This window comes from Terrapene carolina, unplaced genomic scaffold (assembly GCF_002925995.2).
Source record: "Terrapene carolina triunguis isolate 2854851 unplaced genomic scaffold, T_m_triunguis-2.0 Scaffold21, whole genome shotgun sequence".
NCBI classification, from domain to species: domain Eukaryota; kingdom Metazoa; phylum Chordata; order Testudines; family Emydidae; genus Terrapene; species Terrapene triunguis.
Genome location: NW_020664372.1, coordinates 3,347,104 through 3,373,313, shown reverse-complemented (window position 1 = coordinate 3,373,313; position 26,210 = coordinate 3,347,104). Strand labels below are relative to the sequence as shown.

The 26,210-nt window shown below is 42.8% G+C and overlaps 1 protein-coding gene across 4 annotated transcripts in view; it reads left to right on the top strand.

Annotated features, from left to right (window-relative positions):
* The window catches only part of KLF12 (Kruppel like factor 12), a 341,374-nt gene that overhangs the window by 245,146 nt on the left and 70,018 nt on the right, over positions 1 to 26,210 (top strand). For all 4 annotated transcript variants that reach the window (XM_026660877.2, XM_026660850.2, XM_026660911.2 and 1 more), the window contains 2 exons: positions 3,802 to 3,937; positions 20,119 to 20,178. In XM_026660877.2, the coding sequence (XP_026516662.1) occupies positions 3,802 to 3,937; positions 20,119 to 20,178 (196 nt within the window). The remainder of the gene's footprint in view (positions 1 to 3,801; positions 3,938 to 20,118; positions 20,179 to 26,210) is intronic.

Here is a 26,210-nt window from a genome sequence, read left to right as displayed (position 1 = left end):
GAACGGGAGGAGAGGTGGCGACAGGAGGACAGGCAGGCTACTCAAACGCTGCTTGGACTAATGAGGGAGCAAATGGACACGCTCCGCCGCCTTGTGGATGTTCTGCAGGACCAGAGGCAGGAGGAGAGAGCCCCGCTGCAGTCTCTCTCTAACTGCCCTGCCCCGCCACCAAGTCCCATACCCCCCTCACCCAAAGTCCAAACACGGAGGGGCGGAAGGGGCCGTGAAAAATTTCACTCCACCCCTGCGGACTGCTCTACCACTAGAAGGCTCTCATTCCCCAAAATTTGAAAAGTCCTTTCCTACCCGCCTCACACAAGACCCCGTCCAAGTTTCACCCCCCCCTTTCCATGTGCGGTTGTTAATAAAAAATACGTTTTTGTTCATTATTGTTTCCATCCTCTTCTTTTAGATGAGAGTCTGTCTGAAGTGGGGGGAAGGGGCTTGGTAATTGGACAGGACAGTCACCTTTAGCAGGGGGCAGGTCCAGCAGCAGGGCACATATACAGTGCAGTGACTAGTTATCCTGGTCAGTCTGGGAGGTGGTTTTCATGTTCTGTGTGGTGGGGGGGGGGGGTGTTGCTCTGTGACTTGGTGGCGGGGGAGGGCAGTTACAGATCTTATGCAGCGGTCCTTACCCTGGATCACAGAGCCGCGCAGCAGGGGATCTGTAACCCTCCTCCCCCTGCAAGACAGTCACATAGCCGACACATACACGCAGTCCCGGCCAGGAGGGCTGGCAGGCTCCGTTGAAACAACCAGTCCACCACCGCGGAGCCTGTCATTCCTGGAGTTTAGAAGCATCATTTGCATCACAACACTAAACCCGCCCCCCGCCACAGTCTGCGTCCCAGGTTTAAAACATTCCCGCGAAAACAGTAATAAAGACAACGGTGTCCATTAACAAAACAGAACAGATTTTATTTTTTGGGAAGGGGGTGAAGGGGGTATGTAACTGGAGAGGATAGTCGACGGCAACTGGGTAAAGAAACGGGGGCAAGTTCAGCTTCTGTGTCCACAAACTTAAAAGTCACTGGGTACCCTGCTCAGCCTTGAAACTGGCTTTCAAAGCCTCCCGTATGCACAGCGCGTCCCGCTGGGCTCTTCTAATCGCCCGGCTGTCTGGCTGGGCGTAATCAGCAGCCAGGCTATTTGCCTCAACCTCCCACCCCTCCATAAAGGTCTCCCCCTTGCTCTCACAGAGATTGTGGAGCACACAGCAAGCTGCAATAACGATGGGGATATTGGTTTCGCTGAGATCACAGCGAGTCAGTAAGCTTCTCCATCTCCCCTTGAGACGGCCAAAAGCACACTCCACCACCATTCTGCACTTGCTCAGCCGGTAGTTGAAGAGTTCTTTTTCAGTGTCCAGGGCGCCAGTATAGGGCTTCATGAGCCAGGGCATTAGCGGGTAGGCTGGGTCCCCGAGGATCACTGTAGGCATCTCCACATCCCCAACAGTTATCTTGTGGTCCGGGAAGTAAATGCCTTCCTGCAGCCGTCTAAACAGACCAGAGTTCCTGAACACGCGAGCGTCATGAACCTTGCCCGGCCATCCGACGTAGATGTTTGTAAACCGTCCCCGATGGTCCACCAGTGCTTGCAGCACCATTGAAAAGTAGTCCTTTCTATTGATGTACTGGCTGGCCTGGTGGCCCGGTCCCAGGATAGGGATGTGAGTCCCATCTATAGCCCCACCGCAGTTTGGGAATCCCATCGCAGCGAAGCCATCTATGATGGCCTGCGCGTTTCTCAGGGTCACTACCTTTGACAGCAGTACCTTGACGATTGCCTTGGCTACTTGCAGGACAACAACCCCCACGGTAGATTTGCCCACGCCAAAGTGGTTCGCGACTGACCGGTAGCTGTCCGGCGTTGCAAGCTTCCAGAGGGCTATGGCCACTCGCTTCTGGACAGTCAGGGCTGCTCGCATGCGGGTGTCCTTGCGCTTCAGGGCAGGGGACAGCAACTCACAAAGTTCGAGGAAAGTCCCCTTCCGCATGCGAAAGTTTCGCAGCCACTGGGATTCATCCCAGACCTGAAGCACTATGCGGTCCCACCAGTCCGTGCTTGTTTCCCGGGCCCAGAATCGCCGTTCAACAAAATCCACATGCCCCATTGCCACAGTGATGTCCTGGGCGCTGGGGCTCGTGGTTTCTGACAGCTCTGTGCTACTCTCCGACTTCAGGCCCTCACGCCGGTGCCGTAGCCTCCTCGCCTGATTTCTCTGCATCTGCCTCAGGGAAAGGTGTATGATAAGCTGCGAGGTGTTGAGAACGGCCACAACTGCAGCGATGGTCGCAGCGGGATCCATGATCGCAGTGCTGTGGCGTCCGCGCTGTCACTGATCAAAAAGTGCGCGAACTGATTTCCCGCCGGCGCTTTCAGGGAGGGAGGGAGGAAGGGCGGTAGTGACTGACGGATGCCGACAGTTACCCAAAAGCACCCTCGCCACATTTTTTTACCCAGAAGGCATTGGAGGATCGACCCAGAATTCCAATGGGCGGCGGGGACTGCGGGAACTGTGGGATAGCTGCCCACAGTGCACTGCTTCCAATGTCGACGCTTTCCCTGGTAGTGTGGACTGACAAAGTCGAATTACTGTCCTTAGTGTAGACACATACGTTCGACTTTCTAATATCGATTGCACATATTCGATTTAACTAAAATCGAACTATTCTCGTAGTGTAGACATACCCTTAGAAACAGTAGCCAATCAGTTGTTTTAATTGTCATATTTGAATTCAACACATCAAAATACATAATAAATAGCACATTTTATCTCTGAAGCAGACGACTTCTCAAAAATTGTAGACCAGTGTAATTAATTGATTTCTGTAAGTGCACCCACTACTGTATTTCTTGATATGTAAATATCTGACTTACTATGTTAGCCTACTGAATGTTTTTTTAAAATATTGTCTTTATTAAGATCTTTAACAACAAAATAGAAATGACAACTGTGCCTAAAGGCTGTGCACAGTGCATTGATAAACTAAACATTAAGACCGACGTTCTCAACTGTGAGAATCTCAATCAGTGGCAACTGATTCTTGGGAATTCAGCTGTCTACTTATATGGCCCATATAAGAGGAGTATCTGAATGCCTCACAATCTTTAATGTATCATAATACCATTGTGAAGTAGTAAAGTACTTTGTCCCCATTTTAAAGTTGGGGAACTGAAATACAGGGTCACGTGATATCTGCAATGGAGTCAGGAATTGGACTTGGGTCTCTACACACACCCAGGATAGCACCCTAGCCACTGGGCCGTTCTTCCTGTCCAAGGAGCACTTGAGAGATCACTGGTTGATTTTGAGTGAGAGCTGCAAGTGCTCTGCTAATTTGAAAAATCAGGTCTTAGATGTCTCAAGATGGGCAAAAGTGACCACTAAATTTTTGCCCTAAATCTCCATCCGGAAATATGTAAGATCATACAAACGAAACCAAAAAACATCCCCAAAAGACAACTAAAATAAATGCCTTAAAGGTAAAATGCATGTTTAAAGATTAATATATGTGCAATTTTATTTTATTTTAATGGTTCATGGGTATGCAGTATCCATATATATAAAATACATATATTGACATTTTGTGCATTTGCAAATATGTTTGTGTGTATCGGTAGCTAACAGAAGCTACACTACATGATTTCATATATTCATTATCTTGTGAAGCTAAAGGAGAAAGTTGCTATATACAGTATAACAATATGGAAGTGTTGTACACCTTAATGTTGTTCTGGGACAAGATTAGTTTCATCACACTAACTTTAATCCATTATATGTCTCTTTTCCAGCACAAATGGACCCCCGAGGCATATCTCCCAGACAAATTAAAAGTGACAGTGATGATGATGACCTGCCAAATGTGACCTTAGATAGTGTTAATGAAACTGGATCCACGGCCCTCTCCATAGCCAGAGCTGTACAAGAGTAAGTATCACATTCTCAGGATGAGATAAGTATTGTCAAGGTGTTCAATGGCTAATGGAAACACCAGTCATCAGCTATTCTGCAGATATGTCATCCGAGCTCTGAGCCAGCATACATGGCAGCATCTTTCTGTTCAGCTTCAGTCCCTTCAGGAGGAGATTGCTGTCTCTCTCTCTCTCTCTTTTTTTTTTGGTGTGGTCCTGACTCATTGTTAGAACAAATTTCAGAGTGAAATTGTTTCTTCTCCTTTATACAACTGCAAAGTTTTGGTGTTTCTGTTTAAGGGGGAACCTTTGTTAAATTATTCAGTTTGTCTAAAAAAATTTCCTTGGCTCATGGCAGAATTGTGAGGTCTCTCACAGTGCTTTCTAGAGAGAATTATCTACAGTTTTCCAAAGGAAGAACATACATGAAAGAAAATTAGTAAAAAACTCCAGTCAGGTTTTTCCATTACTTTTATTTTTCTGTTTATTTTTAGGCAAATTATAACTCTTTGGTTCAATTTTTATTTTGTTAGTGGGTTTTTTTTTCATTAAAAGTTTGCTTGAATTGTATTTATTAATTTTATTGACGCATGAGCTTGCTCCATCACCATGGCAGCTAGAAGGTAACCCACTGTGATGTAAATAAGTATTACCATCCCCATTTTATAGGTGAGGAAAATGAGGTAAAGTATAAAGATCAAGCTGGAAGTCTGAAGCAGAGCAAGAAATAGAATTTGAGTCTCCAGGCTTGCAAAATAATATATTCCTTCAGCTGAATAAATCAAAAGATGGAAGTTTTAAAAGTGAGATTAAAATACTAAACAATGTTTGTCATGAATGCATCAAAAAACTTCACCTGGGGTTTAAAGGCACTAGAACAATTAGATAACTCTGATGTTTTATACTTACTAGAATCAGCCGAAAAGTTGATAGTTGCAAAGTGATACATTATTTGCTCAAACAAAGTCTGAGAAGGTACATATTGGGTGAATGCATTTTTTGCATAATTTGGGCAGATGGCGTGCATCTGATCCACCCCCAGAATTTTTTTTTAACTTTATGTCCCTGATACCACCCAAAAAAGAGAGTCTGTGCACTGGCAGTATAGATTCTCCAAGTACAAACTGCTTGGAGAATTGGTAGCTGACAGTGTGTGAGGATATGGCTAACGTAATGAGTCATCACATCCGAGGGAGGGCCTGCCTCTCAGAACTGAATAACCCAGCATGGGATTCACCAATGAGACTTTGGCTATGTCTACACTATGAGTCAGCATTGTCATTCGTCGGCTAGTGTACACATATCAAGCTAGCTCCCTTCTAGCTAGCGCGAGCATTAAATAGCAGCATAGCCCCAGTAGCACTGGCAGCAGAAGCACAGGAGAGCGGTGCTGAATACAAACCCACCTGAAACCTATCCGTGCCATGTCTTTGTGGCAGCTACACTGGTATTGATATTCACACTAACTCGATGAGAGCTAGCACAAGTATGTGTCCTCAAGCGGGGAAATCACACCCCTCGCTCATTGTGTAGAGATAGATTTTGATTCATTCAGGTTCCAGTCAACCACAGTAACAACCAAGCACCAATTTATATCCCACTCAAGCAAAGAGGGATTAAGTTATGGAGAGGACATTGTGTTCTCTCTGTTGCTTTAATTGGTCTCTTTCAATATGCTGAGGAAGTTCTCAGCAGAGCAAGGTACGTGACAGATGTCTCACTGTTGATGGCTCTGTTTGATTGATGATTTAGCACCACATTCTGGATTTACTGGTTACAAATCCCAGGACCTGAAGTGCCTAGTATTTTTCTTCCAGTTTATAGAACACGTAATAAGACAGAAAAATAAAAATAACCCAAAATAAATCTATTTTTGTACTAAATAGTGCCGATTGAGTAATGGAGAAGAGAGGTCGAATTGCAACTATTTTAATATATGATTGGCAGGCAAATGTTAGTTATTTTAATTGATTAATATTATTTGAACATCTGTAAAACTGTTCAAATAATGAAAAGCTTTTTTTTTTTGGCTAATAATTTATTCCATGATTGATTTTTGGAGTCATAGGGGGGAAATGTGTTGAATATTATTTAACCAGATCTTGAGATTAAGAATTAAATTAAGACATTCAGTAACCTAAAATCAACACATTCTTGCTACAGTTTTTATTTAAATAGTAATCTGTTAGTTTGCTTCAAAAGCCACACTAAGGAAATCTAATTTGACTGTGATTTGTAAATTTATCATATTTCCTTCATATATCTCTGTCATACACACCACATACGCAGCTGCGAATCTAGAAAGAAGTGTCAGTATATTGTACCTATCTCAATCAATCTGTTTCCATCCTTGGATATACAGGTGATTGCCTGGTGCCATAGATCTTGTAGAACATATTGTTTCACAAGTGAGATATTAAGTTTCTTCTAATAATTAAATATAGAATTAACGTAATATTTAAGATAGTCATAGAGTTACAGGCCAGAAGGGAACATTAGGTCATCTAGTCTGATCTCCAGTCTTTCACAGGCTCTTAAATTTCACTCAGTTTCCCCGGTTTCAAGGCCAATAACTTGTGTTTGACTAAAGCAGTAAGGGGAACCTGCCATGCCTTTAAGTGCCAGATTGTAGGACAGGCGTTGAAAGGACAGACCACACCTTCAAAAAGGCATGGCGGGATCTGCATGCCAATGACATTTTTCTGTGCTTTATGGGTCTGATATTGTGCAATCTTGACTTTTTTAAGAAATGAAAAATTGGCCAGCAGGTGCTGTGAATAGTACGTGGTGCTAGACAGAAGTGGGCCTTTTCCTACTTCACTTTCAGAAATTAAACTTTATAAGGAATATATATATTTGTCTTTCGCTGCTATATCTACCATAATTTGTCTTTCATTGTGATCGCTGGTGAGTTTGTGTGCAAAATACGGTTGCTTAGTTTAACATACACCTCTACCCCAATATAACGCGACCCGATATAACATGAATTCGGATATAATGCGGTAAAGCAGTGCTCTGGGGGGGCAGGGCTGCGCACTCTGGCTGATCAAACCAAGTTTGATATAACGCGGTTTCACGTATAACGCAGTAAGATTTTTTGGCTCCCGAGGACAGCGTTATATCGAGGTAGAGGTGTATTTGCTCAAAACATTTGTTTAGCGTGAACTAATTTTGATGTAACAGTGAATTTTAGAAAACAGCCATCCTCTACATCAGGGATCAGCAACCTCTGGCATGCGGCTCGCCAGAGTAAGCACCCTGCGACCAGGGCGAGGGAAGCAGAACGGGCTGCTCCCGGCCCCCCACTAATCTCCCGGGCCACTCTGGGACTGCGGGGCCCCCAAAAGTGCCCTCCCACAGCTCCTGCCTCCCAGACTACTGGGGGGGGGAGCCCCGACCGCCCCCGAGACCCTCTGCCCCTTATCCAACCCCTCGGCCCCGGACTGGCCCGGCACCGTTAACACGCTGCTCAGAGCAGCGTGTCAGAGCTTTACCGTGTTGTATGCGAACCTGCCTTATATCGGGTCACGTTATATCGGGGTAGAGGTATAGTTATAATATATATTATAAAATTAAGGCAGTGTAATTTGAAGATTTGTTCCAGCTGCTAACAGTTGTTGGGCTTAGTTGCCTTAAGTGTGTAGATGATAGAGATCTCTTGGTTGTGAGCAACATGTCACATCTGTGTTGGTAGAGTGCCATGCATATTTGTATTGATTAGGTCCCTACCAAATTCACGGCCATGAGAAACGCATCACGGACCGTGAAATCTGGTCTCCCGCCGTGAAATCTGGTCTTTTGTGTGCTTTTACACTATACTATACAGATTTCACGGGAGAGGCCAGCGTTTCTCAAATTGAGGGTCCTTCCCAAAAGGGAGTTGCAGGGGGGGTCACAAGGTTATTTTAGGGGGGTTGCAGTATTGCCACCCTTACTTCTGCGCTGCCTTCAGAGCAGGAGAGTGGCAGCTGCTGACTGAGGGCCCAGCTGTGCAGTCATCAATGCAGAAGTAAGGGTGGCAATACCATATCATGCCATCCTTACTACTGTGCTGCTGCTGGCGGTGGCTTTGCCTTCACAGCTGGGCTCCCGCAGCCGCTGCTCTCCAGCTGCCCAGCTCTGAAGGCAACGCCGCCACCATCAGCAGTTCCTCAACCCGCACTCAATAACCTTGTGACACCCCCCCCCCCCCCGCAACTCCTCTTTGGGACAGGATCACTACAATTACAACACCATGAAATTTCAGATTGAAATAGCTAAAATCATGAAATTTACACTTTTTTTAAATCCTATGACCATGGAATTGACCAAAATGGACCTTGAATTTAGTAGGGCCCTAGTATTGATGTATAAATATTTCTAATAAGAAAGTGGAAGATTGACACTGAATCTTATCACCATTAACAGCTTAGGACTGAGCTTCATAGGACAGCAACCTCTATTAAGAGCCGGATACTAGATGTGCACTAGGGATCTCCGTGAGGCTTATGGTAAGACTCATGCACCAGGCCACAAAAAAGCAGTAGAGCACCCAAAGATACAGTGCTTTGCCCACTGTCTCCCCTCCTCCCCCCATTTCATGCAGCATGTCATCCCTCTCCCTCAGCCTGGTCTCTTTCCCTTGCCCAGCCAGCTTATGCCCATGTGGCCCCCAATAATTGGTTACTATGGTGCATGGGGTGCATATCATTACATGAGGTGCTGGAATCCTGCTTCCCCTTTACAATGAAATTACAGTGGTTTTGCTGCACAAGTTGGAAACCAGATTTGCCCTTAGTACAAAGTCTGTGTTAGTGCAGTGTTAAAATGGTACATTTTGGAAAAGCAAACTGGAATTTTAATTTTTTCCCCCCATACCATCTCTTTGGTCTTTCATGGGAGGTTTAGGCAGCTGAGACCATGTCTGGGTCCCAAGAGGTGGGAGAGCATATCTGGCCACACCCCCAAGGTGTTTGTGTAGGTGTGGGATTCCTGCCCCATGTGGCTGATCCCTTGGCTTAACGAGTTTAAGGTGAGAGATCTCCATTGAGGGAAGAATTTCAAAAAATATATTAAGAAGTGGGGAGGTAAGCAAATTAATGCTGCACAAGGAAGCTTTTTGCTTTTGCCTTCTGGCTCATAGGGTCACAGAAAATTTTGGTGCTGGTGTGGAGCCTTTGGGGTGGGGGAGACTCTGGATACCTGTGGATGTACCAGTGATGAATTTAACAGGAGACTCATTTGGGATATCATATCATACTGATTATCCAGATAGTGGGACCTCGATGCATTGGGCTGGATGCTGTTAGGTGCTCAGCTGTATGAAGCTGAGTATAGCAGCACTGTCTCAACTACAGATTCTTCTCTGGATGGGTCACATCATTATGATGATCCTGCTTTGTTGTAATGCACACTGTATTTCTAAGAATATATCAGTGGGAAAGGAATACCACTGTAAACCTGATAGGTAGCACAGGTATGGGACCAGTAATACTGTATGTGTAGCAATGTTAGACATAGTATGTAACGGTCAGGTCAGAGTCTCCTTGTACCCCTCTAACTTAAATAAACATATGGATGGTTTTTTCTCCTGAGATTTATAGTTGTGTTCCCGTCATCCATTCATTTTTCACACTTGTACTGTCTCTTTCCCTGCTTCAGCCAATGCCATTACTATATTAGAGATCTTTCACATCAGTTTGTTGCTCTAGTTACAAAGGGCTTTGTCTTGAGTCTCCAGGAGCTGTAAATGAAGGTGTTTTTCAGCATTTGCAGGAGCATTGCTTCCTCAGGTAGTACATCTATCCTCTGTGAAACAATAACCACTTGTTGCTGCTCACTTTGAAAATTTGCATAGATTTGATGGGATGATTTTACAGTTGGGGAAGTGAAGCATAGAGAGGCTAAGTGACTTATGTAGGTTCACATAGGAAGTCAGTAGTAGAGTAGGAAACTGACCCTGGGTCTCTCAAATCTTAGGTTGGTGCCCTAACGTCTGGACCATTCTTCCTCTGAACAAAATTGTTCATCATTTAATATGGCTTTCATTTAATTTCATTCAGTATATTTACTGTGGCCATTTACAACACATAATAGATCATAGAACTGTAATTCTCATAATCATATGTGTTCCTAAAGCTATATTAAAGGATCCTGACACAACAGCATTAGAACTTTCAGGGCCTGTACATATTTATAGAACAGCTCTTTGTGTACTTGATATGCTTCATAGGCCGGAGCAATGCAAAATGACCATGCTTGCTGTTTAAGAATAGATTTCTTGGTGATTTTAACCCCATCTGTTCTCTTTATAAAGGTGATAAAGTACCTCTTGCATGTGGCAATGGTTTTGGACAATTTGTGCAAAACAAAAAAATTAGTTTAATTTGCAAGGTTGGTCAGTTCAATCAAACAGTATTGTTCGGAGCATGCACATTGGTTCGGGACATTGGGGTGGAAATTTGCTAGTGTATCTGAAAGAGTCTCTTGCCAGGATAACAGATTTCACATGAGTCAGAGATTTCCTTGAACAAGTGCCAGGTTGACTGAAGCTATAAATCAAAAGTAAGTTCCTGCAAAATTGACATAACTGTCTGTTTTGAAAGGATATAGTATTCTTTAAATAATGATATATTAGGAAACCGAGATACTGTCAAATTGTTCCTAGAAGAAAGCTAATTTGAAAAAGTAAACAAACAAAAACACCCTTTTAGCTTAGTCTACAATAAATTCTTTTTTCCTATCTCCACTACAAGGGTTAGTGATGGATAACAGTTTAATAGATTAGGATGTAGCAAAGAACAGTGACGTTAGGGTGTACGTTCTCTGCTTCTGTATCACTTTTAAATGCTAGACATTAAGCTTGTGTACCATTACACGTACACCTCTACCCCGATATAATGCGAACCGATATAACACGAATTTGGATATAACGCAGTAAAGCAGTGCTCCGGGGGGGCGGGACTGCGCACTCCGGCGGATCAAAGCAAGTTCGATATAACGCGGTTTCACCTATAAAGCGGTAAGATTTTTTGGCTCTTGAGGACAGCGTTATATCGGGGTAGAGGTGTAGTAATATTTTCTTTAAAAGGAAAATATTTAAATTGTGTGATAAATAAGTTGGGAGAAAGAACTGAGTTTAATAAAATCATTATAGGTTAAAATCCTGGGCTTCTTGAAGCCCATGGGAGTTTTGCCACTGAATGTATTGGGGCCAGGATTCAACCACAAAACTTTAACAAAGTTTGGATGTTTACAAAAAAAAAAATACTTTGTTTACACTTTTAGAGATTCTGCAGAAATACTGTGTAGTTAATGAGGATTCTCTCTGTGTGTATCTCTCTCCCTTTCGTATCTTCCACCCACCACAAATAAAATAACTTTTAAAGATCCTGTTTCCTAGACTCTATAAAGTTCTATATTTTGGGTAACCATATAATTGTCTCCTGTAAGGTTTTAGTTTTGATCTAAGCATTGCCTGTTACTTTATGTTAGTTATTAAACTGTAGCATATTGGGATTTTATATTCCTAAAGATGTTTACCTAAATTTGCATTTTTTTAAATTTTGCACACTACTGGTTTTGTAGCTTATTAATTTATATAATAAGCATTTACATAGCAGTTTTCCTCTTCAAAGTGCTTTTCAAACATTAACTAATTAAATCTTACAGGTCCCTGGTGTGGTAGGAAAATAAGAATTATTATCCTCAGGGTAGTGACTTGCCCAAGGCCACAGAACAAATCAGTGAAGAGCTGGAATCAGGAATGCCTGTCTTCTACCGCCCTGGTCAATCCACTGGACTGTGCTGCTTCAAAATAAACTTCTAATCATTAGCTTTTAGATATGTTTTGCTGATATGTTGATGTTACGTAATTGCTTCAAGAGCATTACACCAGTACGGATTTTAAACCAAATTATGCCAGTGCTATTTTTAATGCATTGCTATTGCCCCGTTGTCAAATTGGATGTATATTTGGAAATAGTGTCCCCAGACTGTTCATTATTCAGTTTTGTGATATCAGGGGTTGGTGAAGGGGTGGGGGGAGGTTGGGGGGAAGGGGTTGCTGGGGTGTTTTTTAATCAACCCAGGAAGTAGAGGGAGAGATTTGTGCATTATAAAACTCAGAATGTAGCAAATACTCATCAATGTGGATTAGGTAATAAAACACTGTCAGAAACAGCCACAATAAAACTACTTCAGCATGCTGCTACCTTGACTTATTGATAAGAAAAAGAGGGAACTTTGTCCTGTGCGGTCACTGGAGCCCCCAAAACTACTTTTTCATGATCTAGATTAGATAAGTTTTTATCCTTCCTTCCCCTTAAGGCAATTCCCATGATTCTGTGGGATTGTGATTTGATACAATGCAATTAATTCTTAACAGTGACGTTCATACTAAAGTATCAGAAAATGCTTCAAAGCCAGTTATAGCTATATATGCATAAACAGCTGTGTAGCTTATATCTATATAAATGACATCTTTTCGCACTAGCGAAAAGGGGGCTGTGGCTAAGTCTTGCTGAGACATTATTGACTGAACACAGGGATACTGGAAACTCCAATACCAAACATTTTTAACCCCCGCTTTCTCTCTCTCTCTACAGAGGATGATGGTAGAGATTTCTTTTAGGTTGTCCCCCCTATTTAGTTCAAATCCCCTGGTCTCTCTTCCCTAACGTTTTCTCTCTCTAAACAGTCAAATCCTGTTTAGATTTGTATAAATAGAAAGAATCTTGGAGACACAGGACTGAGAGAAAGTGCCTGGATAATGGATACAGAAGAGATTATGTGCTGATTCCTAGTGTTAATTATTATTAATCATGTTTATTACAGTAGTGCCTTTTATTTCACTAGGAGGGTGGTGAAGCACTGGAATGGGTTACCTAGGGAGGTGGTGGAATCTCCATCCTTAGAGGTTTTTAAGGCCCGGCTTGACAAAGCCCTGGCTGGGATGATTCAGTTGGTATTGGTCCTGCTTTGAGCATAGGGTTGGACTAGATGACCTCCTGAGGTCTCTTCCAACCCTAATCTTCTATGACTCTATGACCACCAAGAGTGGGCCCCATTGTGCTAGGCACTGTATGAAACAAAGCAGTAGAAAGTCTCTGCCCCGAAGAGCTTAGATAAGCATAGATAAGACAGACACAGAATCGGGAAAGAGGTTTAACACACAAGCAGAGTGAACAGTGTGATGGCACCAAACGACATGTTAGTTCAGGGGTAGGCAACCTATGGCATGCATGCCGAAGGCAGCACGCAAGCTGATTTTCAGTGGCACTCACACTGCCCAGGTCCTGGCCCCCAGTCCAGGGGGCTCTGCATTTTAATTTAATTTTAAATAAAGCTTCTTAAACATTTTAAAAACCGTATTTACTTTACATACAACAATAGTTTAGTTATATATTATAAACTTATAGAAAGAGATCTTCTAAAAACGTTAAAATCTATTACTGGCACGCAGAACCTTAAATTAGAGTGAATAAATGAAGACTCAGCACACCACTTCTGAAAGGTTGCCGACCCCTGTGTTAGTTCTACAGTTTTTGGGGGAGGGGTAGCTAGGAAGGAGTAAGCTGAAGGGAAGGGAATAGTGGAACAGTGCAAGGGAGGATGGTGTGGAGTGAAAATGAGGTGAAGAAATTGTTAGAAAGAGCAGCTGGAACTTGAAGGGCTGGAGCAAACAGTCAATCAGCACAAGCCAGAGAAAATCCAGTCAAAACTGTGGACAGTTCTCTGAATGTTCAAAGGACCAAAGGTCCCTTCTACTGGCTGGAGTCTGACTAGCTCCTCTTTGCAGTTTTCTTCCAAGCCCATGTGGTGGGAGGAGGGGATGCACCACCTGGGTCTTAGTGCCTCCAGAGTGACGGTGGTCTCCCCTCCCACAGTATTGGGTCTAGGGGAGATGCTAGGTGGGAGGTGTGGCCCTGGCTGGGCCCCATTTTACCTGCTCAACCCCAGTACAACTGTCCCTGCTTTGGCTGCTTCTGTTCCTACCAACTGGAGTCTCAGGCTAGGGTGACCAGACCTCCCATTTTTAAAGGGACAGTCCCGTATTTAAGCCCTCCTGCAGGTTTCCAGACTTTTTCTTAAAAACAGGCAAATTGTCCCATATTTTCTATCTCCTCACCATAAGTACTGGTGGGTCCTGCTGCTGGCCAGATCCCGGCTCACCAGCCACGCGCACCACCAGCAGTGAGGGGGTGTGGTCCAGTGGCCGACGATGGGGGTGGGTGTGCAAGGCTAGTGGCGGGGTGAAGATGCAGCGCTTGGGGCTGACCACTCCCCCTGCTGGTCCATCAGCGCAGCCCCTGCTGCATGCCGGCTCTCGGTCAGCAGTGCCCCCCTGTCCTGTTTCGAGATGGTGCTGGCTGCACGCTGTGGGCTGCAGTGGCTAATGAGTGCAGTCAGGTGCCAGGCGGTGGGCAGTTATGTTTTGCCTCTGCTGCCCACCCATTGGCCCTTTATGTGCTCCCCCTCTCGCTGTCCTGTCCCTGCTTTGCCCCTTTATCCCCCCCCCCCCATCCCTGCTGCTCCTCCATATTCCCCCTGGCGGGGCACATCCCACTCCCAGCATTGTGCAGAGAACCAGCCCCTGGTCGGAGAGCTCAGGTCACCAACAGCCTCTCTGGCAGGCTCCTTCCTTCCTCCACTGCCTCTGGCTGGGCCGGCATCCCGGGAAAGCCCAAGACCTTCCGGACCAGGGCGCTGGCCAGGAGGAGCCAAGCCCAGCATGTGCCAAAGCCCCGCACAGCGCTGGCACAGGGAAGACTCTCTGCCCCTCAGCTAAGCTCTGGAATGGTGGGGGAGGGGAGCAATTTCCAGCCTGTTCACACCCCAAACCTGCAGGCTACACAGCAGCCCCCGGGGCAGGGGCTTAGCACCCTCTTCTCCCACCCCACCCCGCCCTGGGTCCTGCTCCCAGGGAGCATGGGGTTGCTCCATCCCCAAGGCATCCTCCCTGCTGAGCTACCTCTCTGGCCGGGTTTGCTGAAGTCCCTGCAGTCAGGTTCCCTGGCAGAAATTGGGGGTGTGTGGGGGCATGTTACCCTGCATGCCCCCCACATGTTGCCTCAGGAGGACGCGGCACCAGGTACCAGGAGAGGGAGATCCATCCCCGGAGGCCCAGTCAGGCATGGAGGGCAGAGAGTGCAGGGCAGGGAGAGGAGGATTGGTCAGTGTGTGTGTGTGACACATCTGCCTGTGTGTGTATGTGTGGGGAGTAGGGGTGTGTATATCACCCCTCACCATGTGAACCCTAAAGCCTTAAAAGATAAGAAGGTAAATAAAAATAATCAAACTACGTAGTATTTATTTTTAACCTAGGGCTCAGTCAACTTGATGTTAATTTGAACATTTGTACTGCTTAGTTCAGATTGATCGCTGTTGAACTCGCTTGAGTACGAGTAATTTTGCCAGGTGCCCCGTATTCAGCATAGGGAAATTTGGTCACCCGATCTCAGGCTGATGATGACACAGTTGTGAACCTGCAAGGAGATGAGGAGGTGTGTGGCTGTGGAGTTGAACATTAGTATTTTGGACACATTAAAATATGGCGAGTTGGTGTTTAAAGAAACCACACAGAAGGAAATTACAATAGTCATGATGAAAGGAGCTGAAGACTGAAATAAGAATTTTAGCAAAGCAGTGTTTAAGAAAGTGACTAATAGTAGGGATGTGGCTAGTGATAATAGTCAAAGATTTTGGGGTCAAACTGAATACCTGAGTCAAGATTGAAGCTTTGGCCAAAGTTTTTATTTACTTACCTATTTTGGATACATTGAGCTGCTGGAAGTTTGGTGGATACTCCTGGGGGAATTCTGCGCCACTGCGTGTGCACAGAATTCATGTACCCTGCAGATTTCTTTGTTTCCCTGCAGAAAAATGACTTTCTGACAGGGAAGCAAAAGGAAGCTGCAAGAGCAGTCATGCACCACTCCCTAGCTGCACAGGTACATTGTTTCAGGCACCCGGAGCAGCCAGTGGAGAGGTAAATCACTTCAGGGCTGGGGACACCCAACTACTGGCTCCTACCCTGAGCCAGAATCAGCTGCTAGTCCTGGCTGGGCTGGAGGCAGGAGAGGATGGGACTTCCTCTTCTCATGCAAGGAGTGGCTGGGGCTGTGTCAGACCCATCCCCAGAAACCTCTCCCAGCTGCAGGAAGCTCAGCATCCTCCCTTGCTTCCTGCCCCCATCACACCTCAGCTGTGGAGGGAGGGGTCACTGTACGGGGAGCTGCTCCCCCATCTGCCCAACCCTCGGGCATTTGGACCTGCCCTACCCAGACACCCCCTTAGCCCTCCATACCCAAACCCCACCCCACTGAACCTCAACCCTTGCATCTTGAGCCCCCCGTACCCATATCCTCTGCCTCCGGAACCTCACCTGTGTGCCCAGACCACCCCCCACTGAACTCTCTGCATTGAAACCCCCACCCTGATGAGCCCCACCCCCCTGCACCACCCTGAGCCCCCGACATCCAGACCCCCATGCCACTGACCCCCAACTAGCAGCACCTAGATCCTCACCCCACCAAGCCCCACTCCCAGACCCCCCTGCTGAGACCCCCACACCCAGACCCCTTCACTGAGCCCCAACCACTTTCATCTGGAAGCCCCTGCAGAATCCCATAGCCCTTGCACTTGGAATCCCCCAAAGAGCCTCTGTGCATCCAGATCCCCCCACACCTAGACCCCTGACTGAGCTGCCTGCACCCAGATTGTCTCACACAGAATTCTCTCACCCCCACCTGGATCCCCCCACATTAAGGCCCTCCACACTTGTATCCTGCCTGGTTGAGCCTGCCTGCCCACACCTTGTGTGCCTGGCGTAGAGGGGCAGGGCCCCATGGTGTTTCTGGGACAGTCCAAGGCCTTGTGCTGTGTCAGGGTTGGGTGCAGACTCACCACTGAGTCAGAACTGTAGCTGATCAATCTATAGTGTTAAACTTTGTATCAAAGTCCGTAGAGAAAATCAGAATAATGAATAAATTCAAGAAAATCACAATCTCCTCATGAACATTCCAGCATCAGAAAAATAAACAGGATATTGTCAAATAAATTATCTGTTCTCAATTGTTCACTTCATTGAGACAGAGATTGCCCTCTTTACCAAGCAGTTTTCATATCCTGCAATTGCTACCTGGTTTACAACATATATTCATTGGCTTTCTAAGCCTTTACTATACAAAATAAAATGTAGTATTCCCCTTCTCACAGTATGTATTTTAATCTTAGTAACGTTGCTTATAAAGTTCTATGTATATGCAATTTCCATACAGAATAAGCACACCAACGTATTGTATGGCTAAGGGTACGTCTAGTTGCGTATCTTAGATCGATCCCCCCCCAGTGTAGACCAGGCTTAAGAGATACCACTGTCTTTGTATGCCAGCGTCATACTTGATATACTACAGTTTAAGACCACAATTTGGACCTCTGAGCATGGATCTAAACATAGTAGTCAAACCATATTGTCTTAGAAATGTGATCTCAGCTCTTTTGTAATTTGTGAAACATTTTGTAAAATGAATAGTACTTGTGAGTAAATCCACTATTGTGTTATGCTTACAGCAGATGGATTCTTTGAACTGAAGTGCTATCACATGTTTAGCTTCAGCAAGAGCAAAAAAAGACTAAAGGCAAGGAAAGTTCATTTTACATATGAAATTTTGTCAACATTGGTCAAAATGTTGAGCTATTTAAATACCCCATCACCACAGTGGTAATTCTGTGGCTGTTACACAACAAGTAAATATCTTATCTCTCCATTTTGATTAAAGACGGTGGTAGAATTTTTAGCCAAATAATTGAGCTGAGTGGCTAGAACATTGTTAGCTGGTTCTTTGTGGAGTTTCCGTTATCTGTAGCTGGAAGTGGTATCTTAGTACCTGCTGCCTTGATTTAAATTGGTGGTGCAGGGTAAAAGTACCACTTAGTGAATATTCATATGTAGATACTCATATTTCTAAGATTTAAACTCATGGCAAAATGCTGTAATTCCTGTCAGAGAATGATAGCATTTTCCAATAAAAATGGCAAATTTCACAATGTTGTACAGAATTGTGGGGTGGTTTTTTGTTTTAAATGAATTAGTCATACTTGGAAATTCGCCATTTTCACAGCAAAAACAATTTTTTTTTAGAGAGAAAACAGTAGTTTTTAGCTGCATGCAAAAACTGCCTTTTGTGTTTGTGTAAAATTCAATATGACAAATATTTTCCTTTCTCACAAACCTGGTTTTTGCCTGCCTTGTTGTATTACCTTTAACGAGTAGTTATTTTTCTGCGATCTGGGCCGAAGTGGTGATACAGGGTGAAGCGTAAGATGGGAAGGTGAGTGCAGCTTGAGAGTGTCATTCTGTATTATAACTTCCAGGTTTCATTTTTCCAGTGCAAACTAGAATCCAGTTTCTGCTGTAGGAGGCTTGTGTGCAACTTCCATGGATTTCAAATGAAAGCCACTTGAATACCTCTGAGAGGAGAATTTGTCCCAATGCCTTTTGATTATATGCTGGTTCAACTCTGAGAAAAATCATGCATTACTCTGTGCCTGATAAGCAACTAATAAGATCAGGAGATGTTTACTATAGAAGAAAAGGATTATAGAAAAGGATTTATGGTAGAAAATAGGTAGATGTCTTTAAGATAAAGCCAACATGGCAGGCACATTGGAACTAATGACTTTTACTTGTGCTTAAAATTCACTATGTTCTTTTCTGTCTCATCACTCTAGCAGATTTTTTCCTGTTATTAAATCTCTATTACTTGATTAAGGCAAAACCAAAGAAACATGCAATAGAAAAGATAAATAATGTTTGTTATGTGCTTGTGCCAAACAAATTAAGAATAATTTAAAGGAGTGTTGCAATATCTCAGAAAAAAAAATATTTGAAGTTTATATATATATATATATATTTTTTCCAATTTTGGAAATATTAAAGTGTAAAATAAGAGAGAGATTTTCAAAGGCCTAAATCAGGGATTGGCAGCCTTTGGCACGCGGCCCGTCAGGGAAATCCGCTGGCTGGCCGGGACGGTTTGTTTACCTGCAACATCTTCAGCTTCGGCCAATCGCAGCTCCCACTGGCTGTGGTTCACCGTTCCAGGCCAATGGGGGCTGCGGGAAGCAGCGCGGGCCGAGGGAACCGCGGCCAGTGGGAGCTGTGATTGGCCGAACCTGCGATGCTGCAGGTAAACAAACCATCCCGGCCCGCCAGCGGATTTCTCTGACGGGCTGCGTGCCAAAGGTTGCCGATCCCTGGCCTAAATGAACATCAGTGGGTTGAAAAAGATGACAATCAATGGGAGTGTCTCTGTGTCTTTTGAAAACCTCCCACTGGACATATTAACGTTATCAATGACATTTGTAAAAAGGTGCCCCTCCAGTCTCCTGGCCCATTCTAAGGCTTCTAATGCAATTTTATTCAGTTATTAGTGTGCTAGAGAAATAAGGGTTTTTTTCTTAATTTTTGCTAGTTCCTTAGGTGTTGGTCTCAGACAAGTTTCATGGAACATTTGAGGTCTGACTCTGAACCACAGGTGGCAAGACTGAAGAGAGTTATTCATGGACTTTGCTTTCCTTAGATTCTTTTTTTAATGTGGTGAAACTGTTTCAGAAAGCCAGCTGTATAGTGCTCCTTTTTCAAGCACATGTAATAGATCAGAATTCATTAATGTAAAGGAATATGCCATGTATTCCAAATTACAGCATAATAATTTATATAGTTATTAGATAGCATATAAGTAGTGCTAAATATTCCAAATAATATTGTAGAAAATTATGTATTGTCCCTGGAGTTAGAGTTTTGATAAAAAGGGTTAACAGCTAGATTTTTCTTTTTGGAATGTTGGGAACTATATTACTTTAGCAGCAAGAATTCTGGGAGTGGAAATTCACTTCCAATTTCTCTCCCTCCCTCTTTTTGCAATGGTTGCCTCATGTAAATTCCTATTTGTTTAATGACAAAATACTCAAAGTGAACAAGAATTATCAGTTGTTGAGGTTTGGGACCTTAAGGCTGGCCTCTGCTCCCATTTGAGTCAATGGCAAAACTCCCATTTGACCTCTTAGAAGAAGTATTAAGTGAGTTTTGGGAAAAATTATAATTCCCATTTCTGGGCCATCTGCCTTTGCAGTAAGTATTCCTCCAGCTTGTCTAGGCCCCATGAAATGTTTGGGGTGTCTTAAAATTCCTAATTGTCTGTGTTCAATTTCCAGAGAGAGCATGTGGGGCTGTGCCAGGTCAGCTGTTAACACTTTTCGTTTTTTCAACTCCAGGTATGAAGTATTTTATTGTGTATTATATAATGTTCTGTGTGTTTGACAAAGTTTAGTGGCAGTTCATTTTAAGCTTTCTTTCCCTCTTTCTTTGGCTGGCTCCTGTAAGAGACAGCATGTGGGGCTGTGCCAAGTCAGTAGATACATGGGTTTTGGGTTGGGAAAGGGTTAAGTTTGAGTATTTTCAACTCCTGGTAAATAAAATATGAAAATAGAACGAACAATCATGGCTCTTCAGTTGCCTGATAAGATACAGAGTACAGCCAAAGTAAACTGTTGAAATTAAGTAACAACATCATTTTACACAAGGTTCCACATTTGAAATTTGTCAACATAGGTTTTAATCACTGCCAGTGATCCCAAGGTTCACAAGGTTATAGCATGATAGAACAACTGTCACAAAGGAGTAAGTTATTCACCAACATACCTTTTTTGGGGGGAAAATGAGGCTAAAATGTGTGTTTAAAGTTTGGTTCCTAATTCCATATATTGGCCTCTACATAAATACCCTGCTTTTTCAAGTGCTGAGCTCCTAGATATTCCCACTGAAGTAAAATGTGGGATATTCCAGCAAATGCTGTGAAGTCATTGGGAGCTCCAGGAAATGTCTAGCTTGCACAAACAGCACTTACATATGTGCAGTCCAATATGCATATGACATTGATCTTGTGTATAATATGTTCATTGGGATTAACTGTTTGTGTTGGTTTGTCTTTGTTTTATCAAATTTTAAAACATATACAATGAAATGTCCTAGATTATTTTAGATCATAGCAGTATATGTTTAGTGTAAACAAATACGTTATAGAAAAATCTCATTCCTCAAATTTATAATTAGACCTCAGCTTCATAAGTAAATTAAGAGGGAGAACATTTGAAAGAAATTATATTTTGTCATTCATAAATTAACAGTCAAATAGATAAATGATTCCCCTAATCCATTAATAACATTAATATACAGTTAAATAAATTTATATTACAGAAACTTCAAACTCACATTTCTCAAACATTTACAAAATGGCAGTAGTAACTCACCTTCTCGGGCCAGCTCAAGGCACTAAAATTTGCTTGGGAACAAAAAAATTATATAAACTCATTGATTTTAAGTGAGTATTTGAACCTTATCAGTGATGGCTGACATGTGCTCTCATATGAAAACCCCAACCCTAATACCTTTCTTCGAGCCAGTTGAAAGAGCAACCTCAATTTTGGAAATTGTTCCTTGTTGGAGAAAAAGCCCATTACTGTCCTAAAATGTTGCATTTCTAAAGCAATGTATATTTGAACAGTTCTGTTACCATTTCGGATACAGGTTCCTTTTGATCCCCAGTGGGGACTGCAATCTCTGCTAAAAGAAGGGCTTTGATTTTTAAATTATGACACTTGTTAATAGCATTTTCATTTTTCTAGGATTTTCATAAGACTAAAATGTCCCACTTAACTTTCACATAATGTCAGAATAAGATATGTTTGAGCAGCTGACCATGAAACAGAGGTATCCACAGCACTTCAACATAGCTCCCACACTTATTTTTTTTCAGCAGCACATCTTCTTTATTCTATTTTTCATTTTCTTTTCTTTAGGGGTGGTCTATGCAGATTTTGTGTTACTGTGTGATCCTTGAGTCAGGAAAGTTAGGGGATTTCAAACATCTACACTCACTATGAATATGCTATTTACAGCTTATGAATGCTAGCTTTATGTCTTAAATAATGCATACAAGTTAACCTTAGTAAGATTCCTTGAAGTGCATGGATAGACCATCTGTAGACTTAATGCGTCTCATTATATTCTGGCACCAGTTGTTCTCCATTGTAACTCTATTGACTCAGCGGAGTTACTACTGATTTACACTAATGTCAGATGAGAATAAAGTCCAATATTTTAGGGAGTCAAATAAAACCTAATAATTAGAAAACTTAGGAAATGATTTATAGGCTCTTCTGAATATTTTAAACATAATGCGCTGAATTGTGCCCCTCAGTTACATCTATGCAACCTCACTTAAGCAATGGGGAACCATCACTGTTGTTGCACAGATGTAACTGAGGGTACAATTTGGGCTAAGGGGATAATCTCAATATATCATATGAAATTGTTAACTCCTACAGTCCACTTAAATCATCATCATACTGCAAGGAAAACTCATCACAGTTGGTTTAATTTGCTTACTGGAGTTACGGATTATTGCAGTTAGGGAAAATAACAGGATACCAACAGTCTTCAGAAATAGTGAATTGTATTATAAATGAAATGCAAATATGTGGATAAATAATTTATTTTCATGGAATTTCATTCAAGAAGTTTCTCTGTTTTGTTTTGGACAATTTCATGTCACTGAAATTACGCTTTTTTCATGACATTTCAGGGAAATTGGTATGTTTGCATCATGTCATGTTTAAAATTGTAATATATTCATTATTTTTATTATAAAAGTACATTCTTGCTCTTACTATTAAGTTTTGGGCTTACAAAATTTTGTACAGCTGTAAAGTAAGATAACAAATATCTCTTTTTAAATAACCTGTATTATTATTATTATTATTATTTTACTGATGCATAAATTGAGACAAAAATCATGACCTATCACTGCAGGGTTTCCCAGCATTAACTTTTAAGATGGAGCTTAATGTGGCTTCTGTCTAATGTGGCTTTTAAAAAGTACTCCCTTGTTTTCTTATAGGCAATCATTCCACAGTTATTTTCTACTTCCCGACTGTCATTTCATTCTGCACTTTCATTTAAGTCATTAGGATTAGTGAAGCCCAATAGGATAGAACCACTTCGAAATAGTGGGGTTGAACAGATATAAATTAGGGGCAACGGATGCGCTTTTTCAAAAGTGCCCAAGAGCTCTACATGCCTGTTCAGTTTCAATGAGAGCTAAGTACTTACTCTTAGGCATTTTTAAAAATATCTTCTAATTTCTTTTTCAAACAACATCACCATCATTTAAAAATATGGAGCCTTTCTTTTCTGTGATGCTCAAGTTTTGTATTCTGATATCTGAGGCATTGTCTTTTAAATACTGAAAGTCACTTTATTATTTATTTTTCAATTGTGCCGGGAGATGCATTCTTTACATTCCTTTAAGAGTTAGTGGTACCATCATCAGTTGTTGCTGAGGAAGCCCAGAACCCTGAACTAAACTCCTGACAGCTATATGAAAGAGAATCCGATTTTCAAATATTTCCAGTAAAATTCTGGCCCCATACAAGCCAAGAGAATCTTTACCACTGATTTCAATGGGGTCAGGATTTTTCCCTTCTGTGTACTGTGTGTCTTTGTAATTTTAAAACATAGGGATAAATTGTGGGTTCATTCCTCTGAGGAGCACAGGTGGGATGGTTACAGTGCTGTAGTGGCTTTGCAGAAGACCTCTGTGTAGGGAGAGGCATACAGAATAGCTCAGGGAGCACAGGAGAAGCATTTTCTGTGTGCTCCTTGAAACTTTTCTGGCTTATCATGCTCAGGAAATCTACTGAAGGCCATACGTGCTGCTCAAATCAATCCCTTGGTTCTGCAGTCAAACACAGGCAAACTTATTAAGCCTTTCAGTGTAAAAGATGGATTTATTCAGATTTAGTAACACAAAAATTCTGTACCTAGGGAAGTCAGTGACAAAATTCACATTGACGTGACTACCCACAGGTCCTACGTGTTGCTCCTGCTTCTTTTCCAGCAAAATATTTATCAATTCACATTGTATCCTTAAAAATATGTCTATCAGTCCAGGTTATTATATTGGCGATACAGCAGCATTATTTGTATACTTCAGAGGTTGTATACTCCTTCATCCTCCTGTGTCCTACAGACAGTACTTCTTTTGCTCCTCTACAGTTCACTCTTGCTTTTCTATTAGGAGCACACTGTACGGCTTTGGTCAGATGGGAAGTGTTTGGCAGCTGCAGGACCCAGATGCCAAATTCTGGAATATAGCTTTCCTGTACTGGCATGTGGGTTTGTTGCTGGCTTTTTGGCTTGCACCTCTGCTAGCTTCTTGGCAGGATCTCTATCTGGCAGCTGTAGAGCTGCCTCTGGGGCCAAGCTAGGGTCAAACTGCTGTGGAGCTCGATGATTTTCTTGGTCTGAATTATCCTGCTGGACACTATTTTCACCTTGATTTGCTTTGACTTATAGAGTATTCAAAGACAGAAACTTGCACTTTTCTTTTTTGTTTCAGCTATTTACAGGGCTAACTGAAAGCAGTGGTTGTGATCAGTTAGCAGATTTTAATTAAATTCAGGATTTTGAGGTATATTGTTGCACCCCTAACTCATGTTGTTCGGTAGTTAGAAGTGCAAGGACTCAGATTGCTCCTGTGGTTCAGCTTCAGGGCAGAGCACCCTTTTTCGAAAATCTGACCCTACGTCTGGATCTGAATCGTCATTTTGAATCAAGAGTCAGCTCCAGCCTCTGTCAAGTAGAAAAGTTTTTCAGTTAGCCTGGACCATGATTTTTTAAAAAGTTTAAAAATAGTTCCTTCTAATGTGAATAAACAACAATACTGGGTGCTACTGATAATAATTAGAAGTGCCTACATAAGAAAATGCTTGATCTTCTTTTTGCCCAATTTTGAATGCCCTCATTACATAGTTTAGACTTATCTCATTTTTTTAGCCTAAATGAGGCAATGAAAAATTAATGCAGCTAGGGACAGCCAAGGCATTTGAAGTAATTCCCTAAACTATGCCTTTCCCTCCATGCTGCTCAGCACATAAACCTTATTGTTGGTGGAAATAACTGCAAAAGAACCGAATCAGGAATGCTCACTAAGGCTCAAAATACCTACAGTAAAGTACAGATTAGTCATACTTCTTATAAGTTTCAGAGTGATAGCCGTGTTAGTCTGTATCAGCAAAAACAACGAGGAGTACTTGTGGCACCTTATAGACTAACAAATTTATTTGGGCATAAGCTTTCATGGGCTAAAACCCACTTCATCAGATGCATAGAGTGGAAAATACAATAGGAAGATATATATATAGCAGTACATGAAAAGATGGGAGTTGCTTGGGGTCAAGACAAATCAATTAAAGTGGGCTATTATCAAGCCATCAGGAACAGTATCCCTGATAATGTCTCGGCAAACCTTGTGACTGAACTTTGTGACTTTGTCCTCACCCACAACTATTTCACATTGGGGGACAATGTATACCTTCAAATCAGTGGCACTGCTATGGGTACCCACATGGCCCCACAGAATGCCAACATTTTTATGGCTGACTTAGAACAATGCTTCCTCAGCACTCGTCCCCTAACGCCCCTACTCTACTTTTGCTACATTGATGACATCTTAATCATCTGGACCCATGGGAAAGAAGCCCTTGAGGAATTCCACCAGGATTTCAACAATTTCCACCCTACCATCAACCTCAGCCTGGACCAGTCCAGACAAGAGATCCACTTCCTGGACACTACAGTGCAAATAAGCAATGGTCACATAAACACCACCCTATACCGGAAACCTACTGACCGCTATACTTACCTACATGCCTCCAGCTTTCATCCAGACCACATCACACAATCCATTGTCTACAGCCAAGCTCTAAGATACAACCGCATTTGCTCCAATCCCTCAGACAGAGACAAACACCTACAGGATCTCTATCAAGCGTTCTTAAAACTACAATACCCACCTGCTGAAGTGAAGAAACAGATCGACAGAGCCAGAAGGGTACCCAGAAGTCACCTACTACAGGACAGGCCCAACAAAGAAAGTAACAGAACTCCACTAGCCGTCACCTTCAGCCCCCAACTAAAATCTCTCCAGCGCATCATCAAGGATCTACAACCTATTCTGAAGGATGATCCTCACTCTCACAGACCTTGGGAGACAGGCCAGTCCTCGCTTACAGACAGCCCCCCAACCTGAAGCAAATACTCACCAGCAACAACACACCACACAACAAAAACACTAACCCAGGAACCTATCCCTGCAACAAACCCTGTTGCCAACTCTGTCCACATATCTATTCAAGGGACACCATCATAGGACCTAATCACATCAGCCACACCATCAGGATCTTAT